The sequence below is a fragment of the Lipophrys pholis genome (assembly GCF_963383615.2).
Source record: "Lipophrys pholis genome assembly, chromosome: 1".
NCBI classification, from domain to species: domain Eukaryota; kingdom Metazoa; phylum Chordata; class Actinopteri; order Blenniiformes; family Blenniidae; genus Lipophrys; species Lipophrys pholis.
This window is the reverse complement of record NC_137635.1, coordinates 16,146,585-16,164,234: the sequence shown is the minus strand read 5'-3', so window position 1 is coordinate 16,164,234 and position 17,650 is coordinate 16,146,585. Positions and strand designations below refer to the sequence as shown.

General features: G+C 44.0%; 2 protein-coding genes across 4 annotated transcripts in view; one reads left to right on the top strand and one right to left on the bottom strand.

The window, feature by feature from the left end:
• The first annotated feature begins 647 nt into the window (after positions 1-647).
• LOC308113824 (butyrophilin subfamily 1 member A1) lies at positions 648-9,743 on the top strand. Of its 2 annotated transcripts, none has more exons than XM_080470315.1 (10): positions 648-759; positions 2,687-2,778; positions 2,867-2,965; positions 3,075-3,182; positions 5,642-5,791; positions 5,953-6,093; positions 6,386-6,437; positions 7,166-7,192; positions 7,523-7,549; positions 7,633-9,743. In XM_080470315.1, exons 2-10 carry the CDS (start codon positions 2,716-2,718, stop codon positions 8,190-8,192), a joined length of 1,227 nt encoding a protein of 408 aa, XP_080326441.1. In that variant the 5' UTR covers positions 648-759; positions 2,687-2,715; the 3' UTR covers positions 8,193-9,743. The 2 variants fall into 2 exon arrangements, with proteins under 2 accessions (XP_080326441.1, XP_080326442.1); XM_080470316.1 differs by lacking the exon at positions 648-759 and adding an exon at positions 1,083-1,259 and having other exon boundaries at positions 7,633-9,649.
• Positions 9,659-17,650, bottom strand: part of itgb4 (integrin, beta 4) — a 22,631-nt gene continuing 14,639 nt past the window's right edge. The window contains exons 33-42 of one of the 2 annotated variants that reach the window (XM_080470295.1): positions 17,458-17,586; positions 14,475-14,666; positions 14,243-14,392; positions 13,763-13,897; positions 12,388-12,537; positions 12,124-12,312; positions 11,886-12,041; positions 11,634-11,798; positions 10,687-10,806; positions 9,659-10,607 (exon numbers count right to left, since the gene is read on the bottom strand). In XM_080470295.1, the coding sequence (XP_080326421.1) occupies positions 10,477-10,607; positions 10,687-10,806; positions 11,634-11,798; positions 11,886-12,041; positions 12,124-12,312; positions 12,388-12,537; positions 13,763-13,897; positions 14,243-14,392; positions 14,475-14,666; positions 17,458-17,586 (1,517 nt within the window). In that variant the 3' untranslated portion in view covers positions 9,659-10,476. The remainder of the gene's footprint in view (positions 10,608-10,686; positions 10,807-11,633; positions 11,799-11,885; positions 12,042-12,123; positions 12,313-12,387; positions 12,538-13,762; positions 13,898-14,242; positions 14,393-14,474; positions 14,667-17,457; positions 17,587-17,650) is intronic. The other variant, XM_080470296.1, reaches the window with a different exon arrangement.

Below are 17,650 nucleotides of genomic sequence, written 5' to 3'. Positions count from 1 at the left end.
ATCAGATATATATTTTTGTCGTTACTTTAATGTTTTTCTTTTTTCTTTTTTGAGCCATTTTAGTTATTTTAGCTGTTGTAGCTGTTTGTAGTGTTTTGACTTTTCTTTCTATTTGAGGCTACTTTTGTAATTTTTAAAATCTGTTTTAGTTATTTTTTTACTTTTTGGTTGTTTTCGCCTTTTTTTTTAGTTGTTTTAGATTTTTTTTTTGACTCTTTTAGAAATTAGAAGTCAGTTTTTCCGTTTTTGGTAGTCATTCGAGCCATTTTAGCGTTATCTATTTTTGTTTTTTCAGACTTTTCAATTTATTCTTCTCTTGTTTATGCAATTATAGCCACTTTGGCTGCTTCACCGTTTTCTAGCTATTTTTACCCAGAAAATAAGAGTCTTTTGAAAGAAATACCATATGCAAATATAATGAAGATAAAAACTTTTCTTTAACATTACAGTACAGCTCTTGGGGTTGCGGGCATGTGGTTCAGGTTTTAATCCACAGCAAAATCTGACACATCCAGTTGAACCAGAGCAACCACAAGAGAACGACCGCTGCCTGTGGTCACAGCTGTACCTGCAGACAATGCCGCCCCCTGGTGGCCTCCCTCCAAACTGCTCCTGGAGGCGGAGAGAGAGAGCAGAGCCGCAGTTTCAGTCTGAGCCGAAGGAGCGTCGGAGGAGGAAGAGGATGATGATGGAAGAGCACTGAGCTGCTCCAGAAGAGAAGAAACACCGCACACGACTCACAATTTCTCATTTGATAAGGTCAGATTTCCGTTTCTGCATATTTTAAAAGTATTTCGTGAAAAGAAATGTGTTGTGTCACCTCCTGCGGACTGATAATGAACCTGACAATCACTGTTGATACATTTAAAGAATGCACGACCGCAGTTTTATTCATCTTAATAAGCAATATCTTAAATTAATCCATTTTAGGTAAGTATGCAAACTATCCCCGTGTGTGTGCAGTGCTGTTGTTGTGTTCTGTGCGTTGCAGCCTTTGTGTTTTGACGTTCCCGATATAGAAAAGTCACTACCTGTGCTGCACAGCAGTAATCCTAGATTTCCTTCTAATCTCCAAGCTCCTCCAGCTCCTGCACGCGCAGCCAGAAATAAACACACACTTCTGCACACGGGAGTCACTCAGGTGCCCACGTTCACTTCGTCATCTTCATCATCATCACCATCTTCATCATGCAATTGGAAGGACCTGCTGTCAGCAGGCTCAATCTGGATTAGGATTCGAGAATCATTTCATGCTGTTGGTGGGTCAAGGAGCCAAATTGAGTGGGAAGATGTAATTACAGTTTTTACATTTTGTAGAGTGATTGATCCCCCCCCCAAAAAAAAAATATTAACCTGGATTAAGATATGAGAATGCATGACCAAGCTTTTTAAACTCAAAATATTTACTGAAATTAGCTCAGAAAATTAGATATGCTTAGAAAATATCACTAACTGTGGCAATGTTTACAATAATGGGCCGTGCATAAACTTATTTAACTATTGTTTAACCAGTGGAAATGTACAGATGTGGAACTTTCAAGTTGCATCTATTGATTTTTAGTTCTTTCAAATGACAAGAATATAGAGCTTTCTTTTTCATCTTTAACTTGCAAAGATTGTTGTTCAAAGAAAGTTTGTTGTTGATGTCAGTTATTGTAACTCCTTGTTGTTGATGTGACAGAGGTGTATAAGTGTAAACGCACTAGACGATAGTTAGTTTCGCTGCTGGCAGACGTGTTGAGTGCTGCTGATCGCTGCAGTGTTTTCAGCAAAGCGCTGGAGCTGCCAGCATCCTTTTTGGCTGCGCCGCCACCTCCTCCTCCATCCGAGAGAACAGTAAATCCCCCCTCAGTGCATCAGACAGGGGGGCAGAGGAGAGGAGGAGGTGGGGGGTGCTGAATCAACAGCCCCCCCCCTCCCCACTCCCCCCCTCCATGTCTCTTCGGGAAACATTTTCCAATCCAGGAGCGTCGATGAGACGAATCGACTCACACGTGTCAGGAAATCCTGTTAATATGCAACATTTTCCACAGAGTGACACACACCATGTCACTCCCCCGCATCTTCATCCTCCTCATCTTCATCCTCCGCACCTTCATCCTCCTCCTCCTTATCCTCCTCATCTTCATCTTCATCCTCCTCCAACTCTTCCTCTTCCTCTTCTGCATCTTCATCCTCTTCCTCCCCCTCTCATCCTCCTCTTCATCCTCTTCCTTCTCCTCTTGCTCTCTCATTTTTCTTCATCCTCCTCTTTCTCTTCCTCCTCCAACTCCTCCACTTTATCATCTTCATCCTCATCCTTCTCTCCTCTTCCTCCTCAAACTCCTCCTCCTCCGCATCTTCCTCCTCCTCCTCTTCCTTTTCCTCCTCCTCCTCTTCCTCCTCTAATGTTAACTGTAGTGTCTCTTAATGAGCTCTCTGTGGACTTGATGTGATGAAACTTCTGCAGCAGTCTCCCTCTCTCTCTCTCTCTCTCTCTCTCTCTCTCTCTCTGTCCTCTCCTACACTTATTAGCCATTTCTGCTCCCTCATCGATTCATGTGGGGGCCACAGCAGCTCTGTCAGCTGCAGCTGAGTGCCAGCTCACTAAATCTCTCTCTCTCTCTCTCTCTCTCTCTCTCTCTCTCTCTGTTTCTCTTCCTGTCTCTCTGTCTCTCCCTCCCTCCTCCAAACGGTGGCATCACAGGGCATCCAGCTCCTTCTCCAGCTGCCAGCATGATGAAAGACTGCCTGCAGTTCCTGGTGGAGCCGGCCAAAAAGCTCAAGATCCGACTCAAGGCACGCCACCCCGCTCCGCTCGCTCCCTCAGAAATCTGCCCCCCAGTCATGTTCCGGCCCAGTTTTCTAATCCTCCGTTTTTCTCCAGGAGTCTCGGAAGAAAGTGAAGCTCGACAAGAAGGAGCCTCTGGTGGAGAGTCAGCTGTTCATCATGGAGCTGGCTCGAGAGCTGAACAGGATCTGTCAGGTGAGCTCCACTCATCTCTCCTCTTCTTCTTCTTCTTCTTCTTCTCCTTCTTCTTCTTCCTCTTCTTTGTGAAGTGTGGATTCTCATTGTCGCTCCTTCCACCCTCCAGAGGTCAAACGTCCTCAGCCACATCTGGACCGGTGAGGACATCTGGCCGGCCGGCGTGTGCAGGGACTTCATCGTGGAGTGGGCGGCCACACTGGAGAAACGAGTGCAGGTACAAAAGCTGACAGACAGGAAGCTGGAACTGAATCGTTCCGTCTGACACTCTGCCCACTAATTAAAACAACACTGGGAAATCGATGCAGGTAATCCTGCTTGAAGCTGAGGCTTCACATTCTGGAGCTAAACTACTTGAGGGGCCACACCCTCACAGGGGGCGTCAAAGATCCATGGGGGGGGGGGGGGGGGTGCACAAAACCTTCTTCAAATATTTTCTCTCTTTGTTTTTTTTTTTTTTTTTTTTTTTTTGCATTTACTCATTTTTATTTATTATTTCCTCTTCAAACCCATTTTCCTGATGTACGCGTACATTTAAAGGAAAAAAACAAAACAAAAAAAAAAACTCAAGTGAGGTAAAAGTGCTGAAAAATGAAATAGCATTATGAAGTAACCATCAAAGTCATCGGCACAAAGCCGACAAAAAAGAACTTCTGCTTTAACAATTTCAATAAAAAAATAGAACTATAGTGCAACAAAGTCAATGCATGAACCCCCCACACCTGTTTGTGTGTGTAATCTTTCAATTACCACAAGCATCCCTTCAAATATTTTCTCTCTTAAAATGAGGCCTTGTTTATGCAACGTTTTAAAGTTAAAGTTTTTGCATCTTGTTGAAGAAAAGTTTCCATGTAGTTTGTGCTCTTGTTTGTGTTTGTAATGAAACTAGGCGCAGAGAGGAAGACACTAAAATGTTAACAATGGGAATAAACAGACGTTTGTTATTATTGTGCCTCTCAACTGTAAAACTATCAAGTCCCAGGAGGACATGGACTGGGAGTCATGACACTCTGGAGGTTATTATTGTCCTTCTTGCACACGTGCAGACAAACTATTCACTACGGCCTTTATGCGCATGCGCAGTCGCAGCATTTCCAAAAAGTTCTGAAAAAGTTGCGTTTTCTCAGTTTCCACAGAGACGGAGGGTTTTCCAAAAGTTCCACCTTGGGAGCCGTTTTCCAAAAGTTGTGTTTTCAGGGGCTCCAAACACCGTTGCAGATGTAAACAAACACCCAGAATGCAACAGAAGTTTTAAGTTTTCACTTGAAAATGTTGTCGCCTCAACATGTCGTCACCATTTTGTTTTTAAAATATTTGATCAAACGTGATGTTTCCTGATACAACCTGAGCGTGAGAAAGTTAGCAGTGGGCTTAAAACCAGGCAGATTACAATCACACTGTGCTCATTGCCAAATCTCTTGTTCAATATTGTATGTAAACTTACACAATTGCTAGATTTGTTGCATTTATAGCAGCCGCATGGAAAAATAGCGTCTTTTCTTTCCCAATAAGGTTTAAATGGTTGGAGAGCGACGGGCCGTTTTATGTGAACTGCTCAAATGCGTCAAACTTCTCATCTGCGTCATACTAAGATCTGAGGGAGTTTGTTTAAGCCTCTGAGTCTCACAGTTTGATTCCACAGACCGGTAAAATAAATGTGCCACCTGCTCCCCTGCAGATCTTTGGATGAAGTTGAAAGCTTCTTTAAGACTTGTTTTTGGGTCAGAAAGTCTTCTTTTAGGCTGAATTTTGCTTGAGTCGGTCCACGAATCAGTTGTTGGAAATCCACACCACTTAAAGTAGAGGTTTCTAACCCGAGGTCTGGGACCCTCTCAAGGGTCCGGGGGGGATCCCGGAGGGGAGGTTAGTTCTGCACACATCAGATCTGGATAACGGTCTTATTATGAAAGCTTTTGGGAGTCGGTGTGTCTGACAGTCTTTGGCTTCACTGTGAAGTTTTGAACAAATAAGAAATTAAAGACAAGTCCAAATTAAAAGAAATTTAGGCTTTAATTTCCAAGAAATGTAGCCCTGTTCGTGTATTATGACATTTTATTTTCATGTAATAACTCATAACATTATTGACAAAATGTTATGACAATAAGGGATTAAATCTGTTATTACACTATTGGCAAATTATCACAATGTTGGCTTTAATTCCTTTAAAAAAAGCAAAAAATAGTACTTTATTCACGTTATTTGATTGAAAAATACCAACATTATGAAATAATTGGCAAGTATTATATTGAAAAAGACTAAAATTATGAAATTGTTGGCTATTATCACGCTTGAAAAGGCCAAAAATATTACATTATTGGTAGATATTATATTATTGGCCAATATCACACCAGAAATGTTCAACATTAGTACATTATTGGATTTATTGCATTTAAGACTTATTGGCAGGCATTACAGTGACAAAAGTCCAAATTATGTCATTGGACTTTATTACATTAAAAAGATCAACATTACAACATTTTTATGCGGCATTATTTTGAAAAAGGCTAATAATCTTAAATTATTGGTCATTATTACAGTTGAAAAGGCCAAAATTATTGAAAAAGTCCCAGATTATTATGTTATTGGCAGATTATATGTTATTGGTTGTTACACAGGGTCATTTAGGTTTGCACTTCTTCAGAAGAAACTGTGTTGACAGTCTTTTCTTCTATTCAGCAGAAAATCCTCCCGTCCGAATACCAGTACGAGAAGCGAGACTGGAAAGGCCACTTTCTGTGCATGCTGGAGTCGGGGGGCGAGTACGACATGGGGCCCCATAAAAGGGTCATCCTGGACTGGACGCGGGAGATTAAAGCCAGATCTCAGGTGACTACACTCGGAGAATAACGTGCGCCGCATCTCCCCTCCGGAGGCTGGGCGGCGATTACAGTCTGACCCAGTTCCCCGCTTCCACCCGATCAGGATGATTAAGTTAAACCTTGCCCTTGACCGTCACCCTGAAGTGTCTGTGCTCGCTCCCCGTGCAGCCCGCCGTGTGGCCGGGGGAGCCCGTCCTCATGATGCTGGACGACCTGGAGTTCCAGTGGAAGCGGGGCCGCCTGCCCAACCTGCTGCCGGCCGTGGAGCTCGTCCTGCTGGCCGTGCTGAACGCAGACAGCCCCGTGAAGGTCTGTGCATTCCCTAAAAAACAAACAAACACTCCTCTAATTGGACCCTGATGAATATTCACGACGTTCCAGAGGAAAACTAGTTCATCCACTCTCTGTTTGAAGCCGCTGAATAATCAGACCCTAGATTAGATGCTTTAAAAAAAAAGAAAAGGCCTGAGAAGGACAGAATTTTACACGCTGCTCTGAGGATGTTATGTGACACGCAGTCGTCGCTAATCCCTTTATCTCATTGTGCAGCTCACCTTGGCCTCATTTGGCGGATGTTTCTATTGTCTGTTTGTGTGTGTAGGAGGACGTGACGAAGCAGTGGCTGGTGAGAAAGCAGAGGAACCAGAGGATCGGTGAGTGGAGAGACGAGGGGAGGTTATAACTGACTCAAGTTAAAAAAAAAAAAAGCTTTTAAAACACAAACTACGATTTAATATGTGGTTTCCAACGTCTGAAGCTTAGGGTTTCTTACATCAATGTCATATTTTACCAGTCAACACATGTAAAGAGACAAAGGTCATTGCAGTCGTTTTCTGACTTTTTACGTCTTCCAATAAGAAATGTGCAGTCAGGCTCACATTATAAAGATATATTTCCAAATGTGTAGTATGTAATTTTCTTAATCTAAAGCATTTAAAAGATTTATACAGGAAATTATAATAAAATGTCAAGGAAGAATCTAAAGTTCACAAATTACCTCCAGGGTGACTTTTCTTGAAATTCCACTTTCCACCACAAGGTGGTACAATGAGCTTGTCAAGTTTAAAAGGTATTATGTTGCTACATAAATCGAATACCTCCAAACTTCATTGATATGAAGTGATGATTGGACAGAAGGTAGCAATACCCAACACACATACATAATCTTTTATATAATAATCCTTTAAATCGGACACAATCCGGGTTTTCCAACATGTTTAGGATTTCTTACAGCGACATCACATTTTAGGTGTTAACACATGCAAAGAGATAAAAATAGTCGCTGTTGTTTTTTGGCTTCTTATACAGTTTGTTATAAAATATGGAATCTGTGACTTTACTTTGTTTCTTTGTAATAACAGTGATGATCTTTGTCTTTCAGATGCTGTCCGCTACATCCCCCATGGTGGTAAGTCTGTCCATCTTCTGCACCATTATCATTTAGTTTAAGTATTGGCACTGAGCCAAATACTAATCACTTCACTTTGTGCTAATTTTGATTTTACAATTAGAATTTTTTCAAAATTTATATTAATAGAAATGATTTGTTAATGCAATTTCCAGACACTTTACCATTATTTTACAGCATTCATTCTCTGGTACAAAGCAGATTGTTTGCCAACAGCTTATATTTAGTTATCACCTTCCTCTCTTTTTGAGCTTTTTGGTTTCCACCAGTTTAAAATGTGTTTTTTTAAAAGAAAAAGAGGATAACTTGTTTTTCTTCTCTCCTCTCCAGTGTGGAACTGGATTTGTGATGCAGCAGGTATGTCAAACTTTCAGTTTATGTCAGATTGTACAATCAGATGTTGGTATTTGTAGACTCAGTGTTGCGCTCTTTCCCCACAGAGGACGTCACTCTGGACCCGGAGACCGCCAATCCGGACCTGGTCATCTCGGGCGACGAGAAACGCATGCGCTGCGGCCTGGAGCGCTGCGACGCCCCCCGCTGCCCGCAGCGCTTCAACGGCTGGTGGTGTGCTGTGGCGAAGGAGGGCTACACCTCGGGGCGCCACTACTGGGAGGTGGAGGTGGGCGAGCGGGACTGGCGGCTGGGCGTGGCCAAAGCGTCGGCGGTGAGGCGGGGCTTCCGCTCGCTCAACACGGAGACGGGATACCTGACCCTGCGTCTGGAGAGAGGCACGGACCTGAAAGCCCTCACCATGCCCACTGCTGCGTTGCCCCAGGGCCTGGCGCCCAGGAAGGTGGGGGTGTATCTGGACTACGAGCAGGGCCAGCTGTCCTTCTACGATGTGGAGAAACGCTCGCACCTCTACACCTACAGCGAGAAGTTCACGGAGGAGCTGCACCCGCTGTTCGGGACTGTGGAGGTGGTGAAAGACCTGGTGATCAGGCCCGCGGACCTCAGACAGCCATGCCTCTGCCCCGGACCCTGCCTCTGGAACTGAATCCCCCCCCCCCCCCCCCCCCCCAAGTCTGTGCTTCTCTCTGGACAGTCTGAGTTTGATGTGCCAGCTCTGAACTAAGGCCCAGTTTACACCACGTTTTCAAGTAAAAACGGACAACTTTCATTGCATTTTGGGTGTGCGTTTCCATGACAACGGTGTTTGGAGCCACAAAAAACACAACTTTTGAAAACGGCTACCAAAACGGATTCCGACTCTGTGGAAACTGGAGAAAGCGCAATTTTTCTGAAACACTGCTACTGTGCATGCGCACCGCGGCCATAGTAAATAGTTCTTCTGCACATGTGCGAGTAGATGGAAATAATGGCGGCCTCCGGAGTCTCATGACTCCATATTCTCCTGGAACTTCAACCTCCAACATTGTCAATATTTATAGCGTATTGTTCTCTGCACGCATGTGTGTGTGGTTTCTTTCCAAAAACAAACAACAGCATACTCTAGTGGCCATATGTGCTAACTACTTAATTTTCACCATTTCTGCTGTTTCTGTATAAACAAACAGTATTTTCATAACTTTACGGAGTAAATGTGATGCTTTTCTGAAACAAAAACTCAAAAATTATGCATTTTCTCTTCAAAGGTTTGTGTGAACGGGGTCTCGAAGTGTCTTTCTGTGAGGTGCCTCGTGAAATCAGGAAAAAAGTCCATTCTTCTTCTTCTTATTATTTTTCTTCTAAATGACAAAGAAAGTCAAAAATGTTGAAAACAAAATCACAAAAAGTAAAAAAATTGAGAATGAATTCCAATTATTGAGAATTACACAACGAATGAAGTCAAAATATAGAAGTCCTAAATGAACTAAAATGTATGACATTGAGGCCAAGAATTTACAATAAATTTGAAATGTCACTGATAAGGAAAAAGAAGTGTAAGAATAATGCGAAACACTGCATAATTTTGACTAAATGTTGTAATTCATGTCTCAAGTAAAGCTGTGATTTCTGAAAAGATTTAAATGATAAGAACAAAACCTGTGTGAAGTTTCCTGATGTTGGATCAATAAAGTTTTATTGTATCCAGTCCTAAGCAGTCTAAAGGAGAAAAAAAAAGACTACGTTCTCAGTTTCACAGATTTAAAACATGTTTGTTTTTCTCTGTAAAGTGGCACAGAATTTTTGTATCATGTCATCTTTTTCCCTCCACACCATCCAGGATTTACGCGTCACTACATTTCTTTGGGACTTTCATGCAATGGGACACTATTTAAACATTTTTTTTTTTTCTATGACTTTTTTTATGACCTACAGATGAAAATCGACCCCGTGCTGTGCTGTGGTGTGATGAAGCCTCTGTCCAATGAATCCGAGCTGGGCTGCCGCATGTCTGTAGTTAATCCGTTTGATGTTTTCTTCTGGCATGAGCTTGTTTTTCTTCATAAATGCAGTATCAAGATGGCAGTGCTTTATATTTCCTCCCGAGCATCAATAAATCGATTGCAAATACTCCCACTGTGTTTAGAATCTTTATTGAGTGCAATAAAATTGACACGAAGAAGGGTTAAAAAATAAAGAAAAAGAAAAACTGTTCAAATGTGAGTCATACTTGTTGATCATGAGTGTTTTTTTTGTTTGTTTTTTGGTCATATTCGATCGTCATCCTCAAAGTGTATGAAAAAGACAAAAATAAGGCAGTGGAAGCATATACAATCATTCTGTCCTCACACCCCGTTCTTCCAACCCAACAGAATATCTCACCATTCAGACGTTAATCTGCTTAAAAAGCGATACGACAAGCCTGCAGGGGTGAAGAAACACAAAAAAACACCAAGCAGATACGGCACCCACATTCTGCAATTGATCTTTGATCATTTGCCCTGATTGTTAAAATAAAAAAAAAATACTGAACACAAACTGTGTCTGCAGAGCGAGTCTATAGAAGAATTAAATATGTTTGGAAACACTTTATTATAATACAAATGTATCAACATGAAAATAAAAATAAATCCCAAATCCACCAGCTCAGGACCGGAAAAGAGACAGAAAGTGTTTAAAGCAACCTGGGAGTCAGAATATTGGGTGGGAGGTGGGGGGTAGGGGGGTGGGGGGTAGAGGTTCATTTTGGATTACTGGATTACTTCTCTAAAGCCCCCCAACGTTACCGAGTCTCAGCCAACAGAGGGAGTCGACTCACATGAGGTCAGACCAGCAGATACATTTGAACTGAAAGTGTGTGTAACAGACACATAAAGGACGACCTCCCCCTCTTTAATCTATAGATCACCAAAAAAAACAGCCCACTTCTTGAGTTTACAGAGAGTCTGGACCTTTTAAGACTCATAAAACATCTTCTTGGTGACTGTGGTCCCTCCCATCATGCTCCTTTGGACCACCTCCTTGGTGACCTGGCGGGTCATCATGCCACTGCTCTCCATGAGCTGCGAGGTCATCATCATCCCATCTGTCCCACAGGGAAATTATGCATGAGTGAACGTCTGGTTCGTCTCATCGACACTGAACAGGTGGAGCTGTGTTTGTACCTGTGAAGTAGGGGTCGTTGATCATGGCTTGGGAGACGTTGGTTCGGGTTGTGACTTCGGTCGGCATTTGGAAGACTTCCCTTTTCGTCATTGACTGGCTGTTATACTGAGACAAAGCTCCTGCAGGAGGAAGGACGTGGCAGGAAGGCAGAAATTAAGCATCAAGCTTTGATGCTGGTTTACAGTCTCAGTTTCCATCAAATCGGCTCCTTCACCTTTCTCTCTTTAAGCCCCTCCCCCCTAAAAGTTTTGCTTGTAATTTCCAGTTGCTTTCAGTACTCGAACATATTCATTTATTACAAGGTCACTTCCTTAGAACACACACTGAGCTGTGGCTAAGCCACGCCCATGAACGCAAACAAACCAATCGCATTCAACTATCAACCTCCTGGAAAAGCCGACTGGGACAATCTCAACTATAAACTCTGTTGAGAAGCATTAGAGCTGGTGATACTTTTTGTGGTTTCTGTGTGATTTAAGTCATTTAAGGCACAAAAATGGTCAAACAATGTCCCTGAAGAACAGGCAACAGCAAGATGAGGTATCCTGAAAGGATAAACAACAGGGTTTACTTTATCCCATTTCCCAAACCCAAAGAAAACATGGGCAAATGTCTCCTGTGGATGAAGCTGACTGGCAGAACACACAAACTCAGCACCACAACAATAAACAAGGATGTCTATATCTGTTCCAAAATAAGGTAACGTCTTGTATAATCTTGGCAATCTAGTCCTATAATATCAATCATATTCGCTCGCCCCCGAGCTTACCTGAGGAACACTTAAGGTCCATCAACAACTACAGTAGTTTATTGATTTTATATTCAGGTGTCAACATTGTCCCCCTAAAAGATCCTCTTTGGTGTCCACCGACTAAATAAATGCTACTTTCTCTGCGTTCACCAGCGAGCTGCTAGTATTATCGCGTTTCGACCGACTTGATTGTACCTCCGTCCTGAGACTCGATGGTGATGATCCCCTCCCTCTCGGGGCCGAAGCCCTGCGTGGTCCTTGCCTGGACCTTGAACTTGTACGGGACGTTCTCCAAAAGGCTCTGAACCTTCAGACTGGTTTCGGCGCTGTCGCCGCTCACCTGGAAGGAGCGAGCGTCACCTGGGACAAACCGGGAACAGACGTCAGGCGAAACGGCCACTTTCTTCTCACTGTGATGCCAGATTGACGGCGTCTGGGGAGACTCACCTCCATCGTGCAGCTGCTCGCAGGTGACCACGTATCCCAGGATGTCTCCGTTTGGTTTGCGAGGTTTCTCCCAACTCAGCTGCAGGGAGTCAGGGCTCAGAGCCGTGAAGACCAGGGGGCCCGGAGCGCTGGGGGTGCTCAGGGTGAACGGTGATCCTGGAGGAGGACCAGACAGAAAAACAGCATGAGAAATGAGGAACTCATGAAACATCATGTAACATCGGATCCGAAGCAGCACCTGGCATGGGGCTGAGGGGACTCTTGGGGTCCACGGCCGACTCGATGGTGATAACCCCCTCCCTCTCGGGACCCCAGCCCTCCTGGCTCTGGGCCTTGACCTTGAACAGGTAGGAGTGATTCGGCAGCAGGTCCTGGATGACGACCGAGTTCTGCCCCGGGTTCGTCACATTGATGCGCTTCATCTCGCCTGCAGGAGGACAGAGGTTGTGACAAACCGCAGACGGGCGTGGTCCATGAGCAGAAACAGCCCCCAGGTGTTTACCTCCGTTGATCAGCTGGTATAGGACGCTGTAGCCCAGGATGTCTTTCTCACAGTGGGGCTCCTGCCAGCTTACTTTCAGGGCCGTGGGCCCCAGAGCAGAGAAGACCAGCCTGCTGGGAGTGTCGGGGACCCCGGGGGAGAGCCGCGCATCTGACGGGTCAACGTGAGACTTCAACAACAGATACTTGAATTCAAAGCAAATACATATGACAGTTTCACTTTTAATCACAAAGTCTTTGTTTCATTCTTTAAGTTTCTTTCTTTTTTCGCAATGTGTCATTTTTGTTTGTGACATTTCATCGCAATCCAATTAAGAACATTTTATATTTGCAACATTTTTCTTTATTTACATTTTCTCATATTTGGAATATTTCTTGTTCATCTTTATTCCAACATACCATCTTTATTTATGACATTGTGTCTTTTTTTATGATATTTCATGATCATTAGCAACATTTGTCTTTATTCACATTTAATCATTCTTCAACGTATTTCATATTTAATTGCAATAATTTCTCTTTATTTGTGATGTTTCGTTTTTATTCGAGACATTCTGAGTGTATTAGCAACATTTCATCTTCATTTCTGACATTTTGTAAATATTCAATCGCGATTAAATTTTTAGAAAATCTTTATTTGCAATCCTCATCTTTGTTCATGATATGATGAGGTAGGTTTTGAAATATTCTATAACAACATCCAACTGTTGGACTTAAATGTTTTATTTTGGCATACAAAGATGAAAAGCAACTCCAAAAAGAATGGTTAAGGTATAAAATGGAATATATGAGGAATTGTGTTTGCTGAGAAACTAAAAACTGCTGCATTGTGATTAAAGAGGGAGTTAAAGCAGGAGTGTCTGACATAAGGCCCGTGTGACAAAACTAACGAGCGGCTCCAATCCAGCCAAACCACTGGGCAAATTGTATAAAATCCATTTCTTTTATAGCAAATTTCTTAAGAGTAGTGAACACAACACTAAGATCTGAGCTGAGATATCGATGATGCTGCATTATAAGAAAGGAAACTAGCTTTAAAGCCATGCTGTCAGGGTGAGTTTGTAAAAACATGCACAATGCAACAGCAATAGGAGAAGTTTTGTTGGACATTTCACTGTATTTTGCATCAGAAATCAAAATTGGCTTTATATTGAGATTAGAATAATTTCTGGTACTGTTTGTGACTTCACAACGAAGAACAACTTTAAAGTGTAAATGTGAAGGCATTTAATTTTATGGCACTACTTTACCAGCCCGGCCCACTCTAGGGTTAAAGTCTGTGACCATGACAGAAGCAGGAGTGAAGATGGCTGAAGAGGGTCACACCCAGCGAGAAACCCGCCCGGTGCTTTCATGCACGTCTGCAGCACACTTACCCTGGAGCACCCTGTCCAGGTTATACAGGGCCTCGTGGACGTCTGAGGAGGGCGTCCTGGCCCTGGTGCCCTGAGACAGGCTGTAGCTGAACTGGCTCTGAGAGCTGCTCTGCATCCCAGCGTAGCCGAACTCGCCTGGCGGCGCGTGGAGCGGAGGAGGTGGAAGGAGGGAGCGGAGGTGGTGAAGAACGGACGCGGAGGGAGGAGGTGACAGGAGTGGCACGGTGAGAAAGGGAGGAGGGCAGGTAGAGGAAGTGGAGTGGAATAAATAGAAGGAACAAAGGGAGAGAGGGAGGGAGAAACAGCGATAGTCAGCATAGCTCTTGCTGAACAGCCATCAGCCCCAACCCCCGCCGCTAATGAGCCGACGGCCTCATGCACCTGCCGAGGCATCACAAATACTGCACAGCACATTGAAATCCTTCTCACAAGGTATGTCCTTCTGCAATCACTGAGGAATACGTTCAAATGAAAACTCACTGAGGTCCGGAAACTTGCTCGACACATCTCCCATGACGATGGAGTCGCGGATGTTCTCCTCCGTGTAACCTCTGTTCTCCGAGCGCTTCCTCATGATGACCTCGGACGAGTGCATGCCTCCTCCCATCATGTCCGGCCTGCGAGGGCTCCCTGCAGGCAGAACCGTCGCATCACAAAAGGTGTTCACACAGATTTGTTTCTTATCCTTCCACCTCGGCGAGATTGTCCCCACCTGGCCCAGTCAGGAAGGTGGTGGTGGTTTCTGTGGTGAAGGAGCCTCCTCCTCCTCCTCCTCCTCCTCCTCCTCCGATTCTGTAGTTGGAGCTCAACGTGGACATCGGGGAGGACGACGCCGATAAGTTGCGTGTGGCCGAACCTCCCGGGAAGAGGAAATTCTGGTCCCACTTGCCGTTCATTGTGAAATCTGCAAGACACGAGAGCCGAGATCTTCATCAGGACAGACGTGATTCACTCTTTTTGCTGATGCGAAGCGCCCCAAACCAGCTCGACTCGGCCTGCAGGAAAGAAGCAGCGGCAGGGTCAGACTTCACATTTCACTGCACCGTCACATGGGAAAATAAGAAAAAAGTCTTTAAGATTTGCCACCTTGGACTTTTCATAACATTTTACGAAAAAACCTGAAGAAGATCTTTGGATCAACATAGTAATGACTGAAAAGTTATTGACATTAACAGAACTCCACCTGCAGATTAAGGCCTCAATTACACAACAACGTTTTCAAGTGAAAATGAAAAACTTCGGTAGTGTTTTGGGTGTCTGATTACGTGACAGTGGTGCTCAGAGTCACGGAATATGCAACTTTTTCGAAGTGGAACTTTTTGAAATCAACTCCATCTCTGTGAAAATGCAACTTTTCAAAAATGCCCCAACTCCGTCTTTATGTAAATGGTGAAAATAAACACAACTTTTCTGAAACGCTGGTCCCACACATGTGCACCACAGCCATAGTTTATAGTTCTTCTGCGCATGCTTGAGTTGATAAACAATGACAACAATGGCTTCCAGAGTTACATGACTCCCAGTTCATATTCTCCTGGGACTACTTTTTATGGTGTGTACGAGTACACAGACATTTATAAAATCAGATGACAAAGTTAGACGCTATTATGGGTGACTCTCAACTATAAAACTACCAAGTCCCAAGAGAATATGGACTGGGAGTCATGACACTCTGGAGGCCATTGTTGTTAGTGTCCATCTACTTCCCGCTGTGTAGAAGAATTATTTATTACAGCCATGTTGTACATGTATAGTAGCAGCGTTTCAGAAAAGTTGCGCTTTACACTGTTTCCCCGGAGATGGATCATTTTCAAAAAGTTGCAGTTTAAACAGTTTCAATGGAGATGGAAGCAGAGCGGTTTCAAAAAGTTGCATTTTCCCCATCCACACAGAGTAGGAGTGTTTTCCAAAACTTGTGTGTCTATGTTTGATCGGAACTGGGCTTGAGAACCTTTTTCAAAAAGTTGCGTATCCAGTGGCTCAGAGAACCATTGTCATGTAAACAGACAGAGCAAAAGTGTTCGGTTTGAGGCTGAAGAACTCTCCGTTTTCTTTTACCATGAGATTTAAAAATGTTACCAAAATGATCTCTTCTTCATGCTTGAGAGAAGGAAGAGGACCAGGTTTTCTTTAGCTAGATGGCAATGAATCAATCCCGCTCCAAGGAAAATCTATTCAAACCGCTGAGAGAGGATTTGTCACAAATTTGCATCGTCTGGTTAATTCACAGTTTTTTTGTGTGTTATGTGCTCATCACGTCCGGTTGTGTGAAGGCCTTGTGTGGGAGTGTGTGGGTTTTTTTCTCTGGCTGGTTTCCTGAGGTGCTTTGCATCTTTGAAAACAAAACAAAAACAGAGGACACATCTGAGGACAAAAGCAAACACAGCTGCAAGAAAAAAAAAAGAAAAGGTGTCATCTTTGAAACTGCCCTGCAGAAATGCGAATGGGTTCATCGAGTATGCCATTATTTCCATGTTGCTGCACAGTGACGAAGCCTCTATATGCACAGCTGACAAGCCGCCTCCAGATCGCTGCCTCCCCACTCGGACGCGTAGCAAACACAGACAGAGACAGGCGCTCGGAGAAAGCCTGCCCTTGATTATCAACTGGTGGTGGGGCAGTTGATGGCAGTGATAGGCGCGACTAATGGGCAAGGACTGAAGCCCGAAACTGGCCGATAACACAAACCGCCAAAATCTCTGAGCAGACCACATCGCAGAGGGGGAAAAACGCTGCTGGCGACATGCCCGGCCGTGCACCACACTTCGGCATGCTTGCTAGCCCTCTGTCAGTGGGAGTGGTCGTCACCTTTGGAGGGCGTTTGGGCGCGGCTGGGGCGGGGGGTCTCCTCTGAGCTCGTCTCTGTGTCTGTGCTGAGGCGCCTGGCGATGACGTCCACTCGCTTTTTCCATGACACCCTACGGAGATTCAGGTCGGACCCCACCAGCTGGACATGTTTCCAGCCTTGGTGTTGCAGTGACAGGGGAGGGGGAGGGAGGGGAGAAGCCATAGGTGGAGGATATGTTTTGTATGGAAGAGGTGTTTTACCAAATTTAGAAAAAAAAAAAGGAACACAATCATGGGATTATATTAAATTGATATCTCGGGTTACAGTGCTACAGTGCTGACTGCATGTTACAGACAACATCGTCTTCCAGGTGAATCTAGACCAACAGAACGTTTAATGAAGGATAAGTGCACATGTTTGGGGATGCAATGGAAGCAAATCTTTTGCTTGTCTGTCTGGCGTTTTCTATGGGCAAAAACAAATGCCTCCCAGATGGAAGTGATATGAAGGAAAAAAGAATAGAACAATGGAAATATTGGCATTTCTGAGATTTTTTTTTTTTTTGCTTTTGTTTTTGAGAAATCACTGTAGACTATTTGTAGGGAATTAATGGCAGCTTTCTGTGGGTTGAATCTCAGAAAATAAAAATAAAAAGTGACAAAGAGCCAGATAGATGATTGGAATGGAAACTCGAAATCTGGTCATCCTGCATTTCTGAAGGGGAAAACGACACCTCGACAGAACACATTTCATTTCGTCACAATGACAAAGCCCGATGGAGCAACCAGAACGATAGCTCACTCTGGAAGTCTGGCAGTCATCTCGCCGAAAGAGCCAAAAACACATGAGAACAGAAGTCAAGCAGTGCGAGTTCATTCTGTGTGCGTGCAGCTTTGACTCTACCCACCATCACCGGAGACGCTGGGCGTCTTGGAGCCCGCCGGAGACTTCATCACCTCGTTGCTGTACGCCAGGTAGCTGTCGTACTCGTCTCCTGCTTCAGCGTCCACGATGGGGATGTCAGGGATGATGGGAACTGTGAAGAAAAAGAAAGTGAGATCTCTGCCATATCAAATCGAACTTTTGTACTTGGATATTGA

Coding starts and splice junctions, on each gene's coding strand:
- LOC308113824 (XM_080470315.1), top strand. CDS start 2,716: ATGATGAAAGACTGCCTGCAGTTCCTGGTGGAGCCGGCCAAAAAGCTC. Junction 5,792..5,952: donor AGATTAAAGCCAGATCTCAG/GTGACTACACTC, acceptor CTCCCCGTGCAG/CCCGCCGTGTGGCCGGGGGA. Junction 7,193..7,522: donor CCGCTACATCCCCCATGGTG/GTAAGTCTGTCC, acceptor TCTCCTCTCCAG/TGTGGAACTGGATTTGTGAT.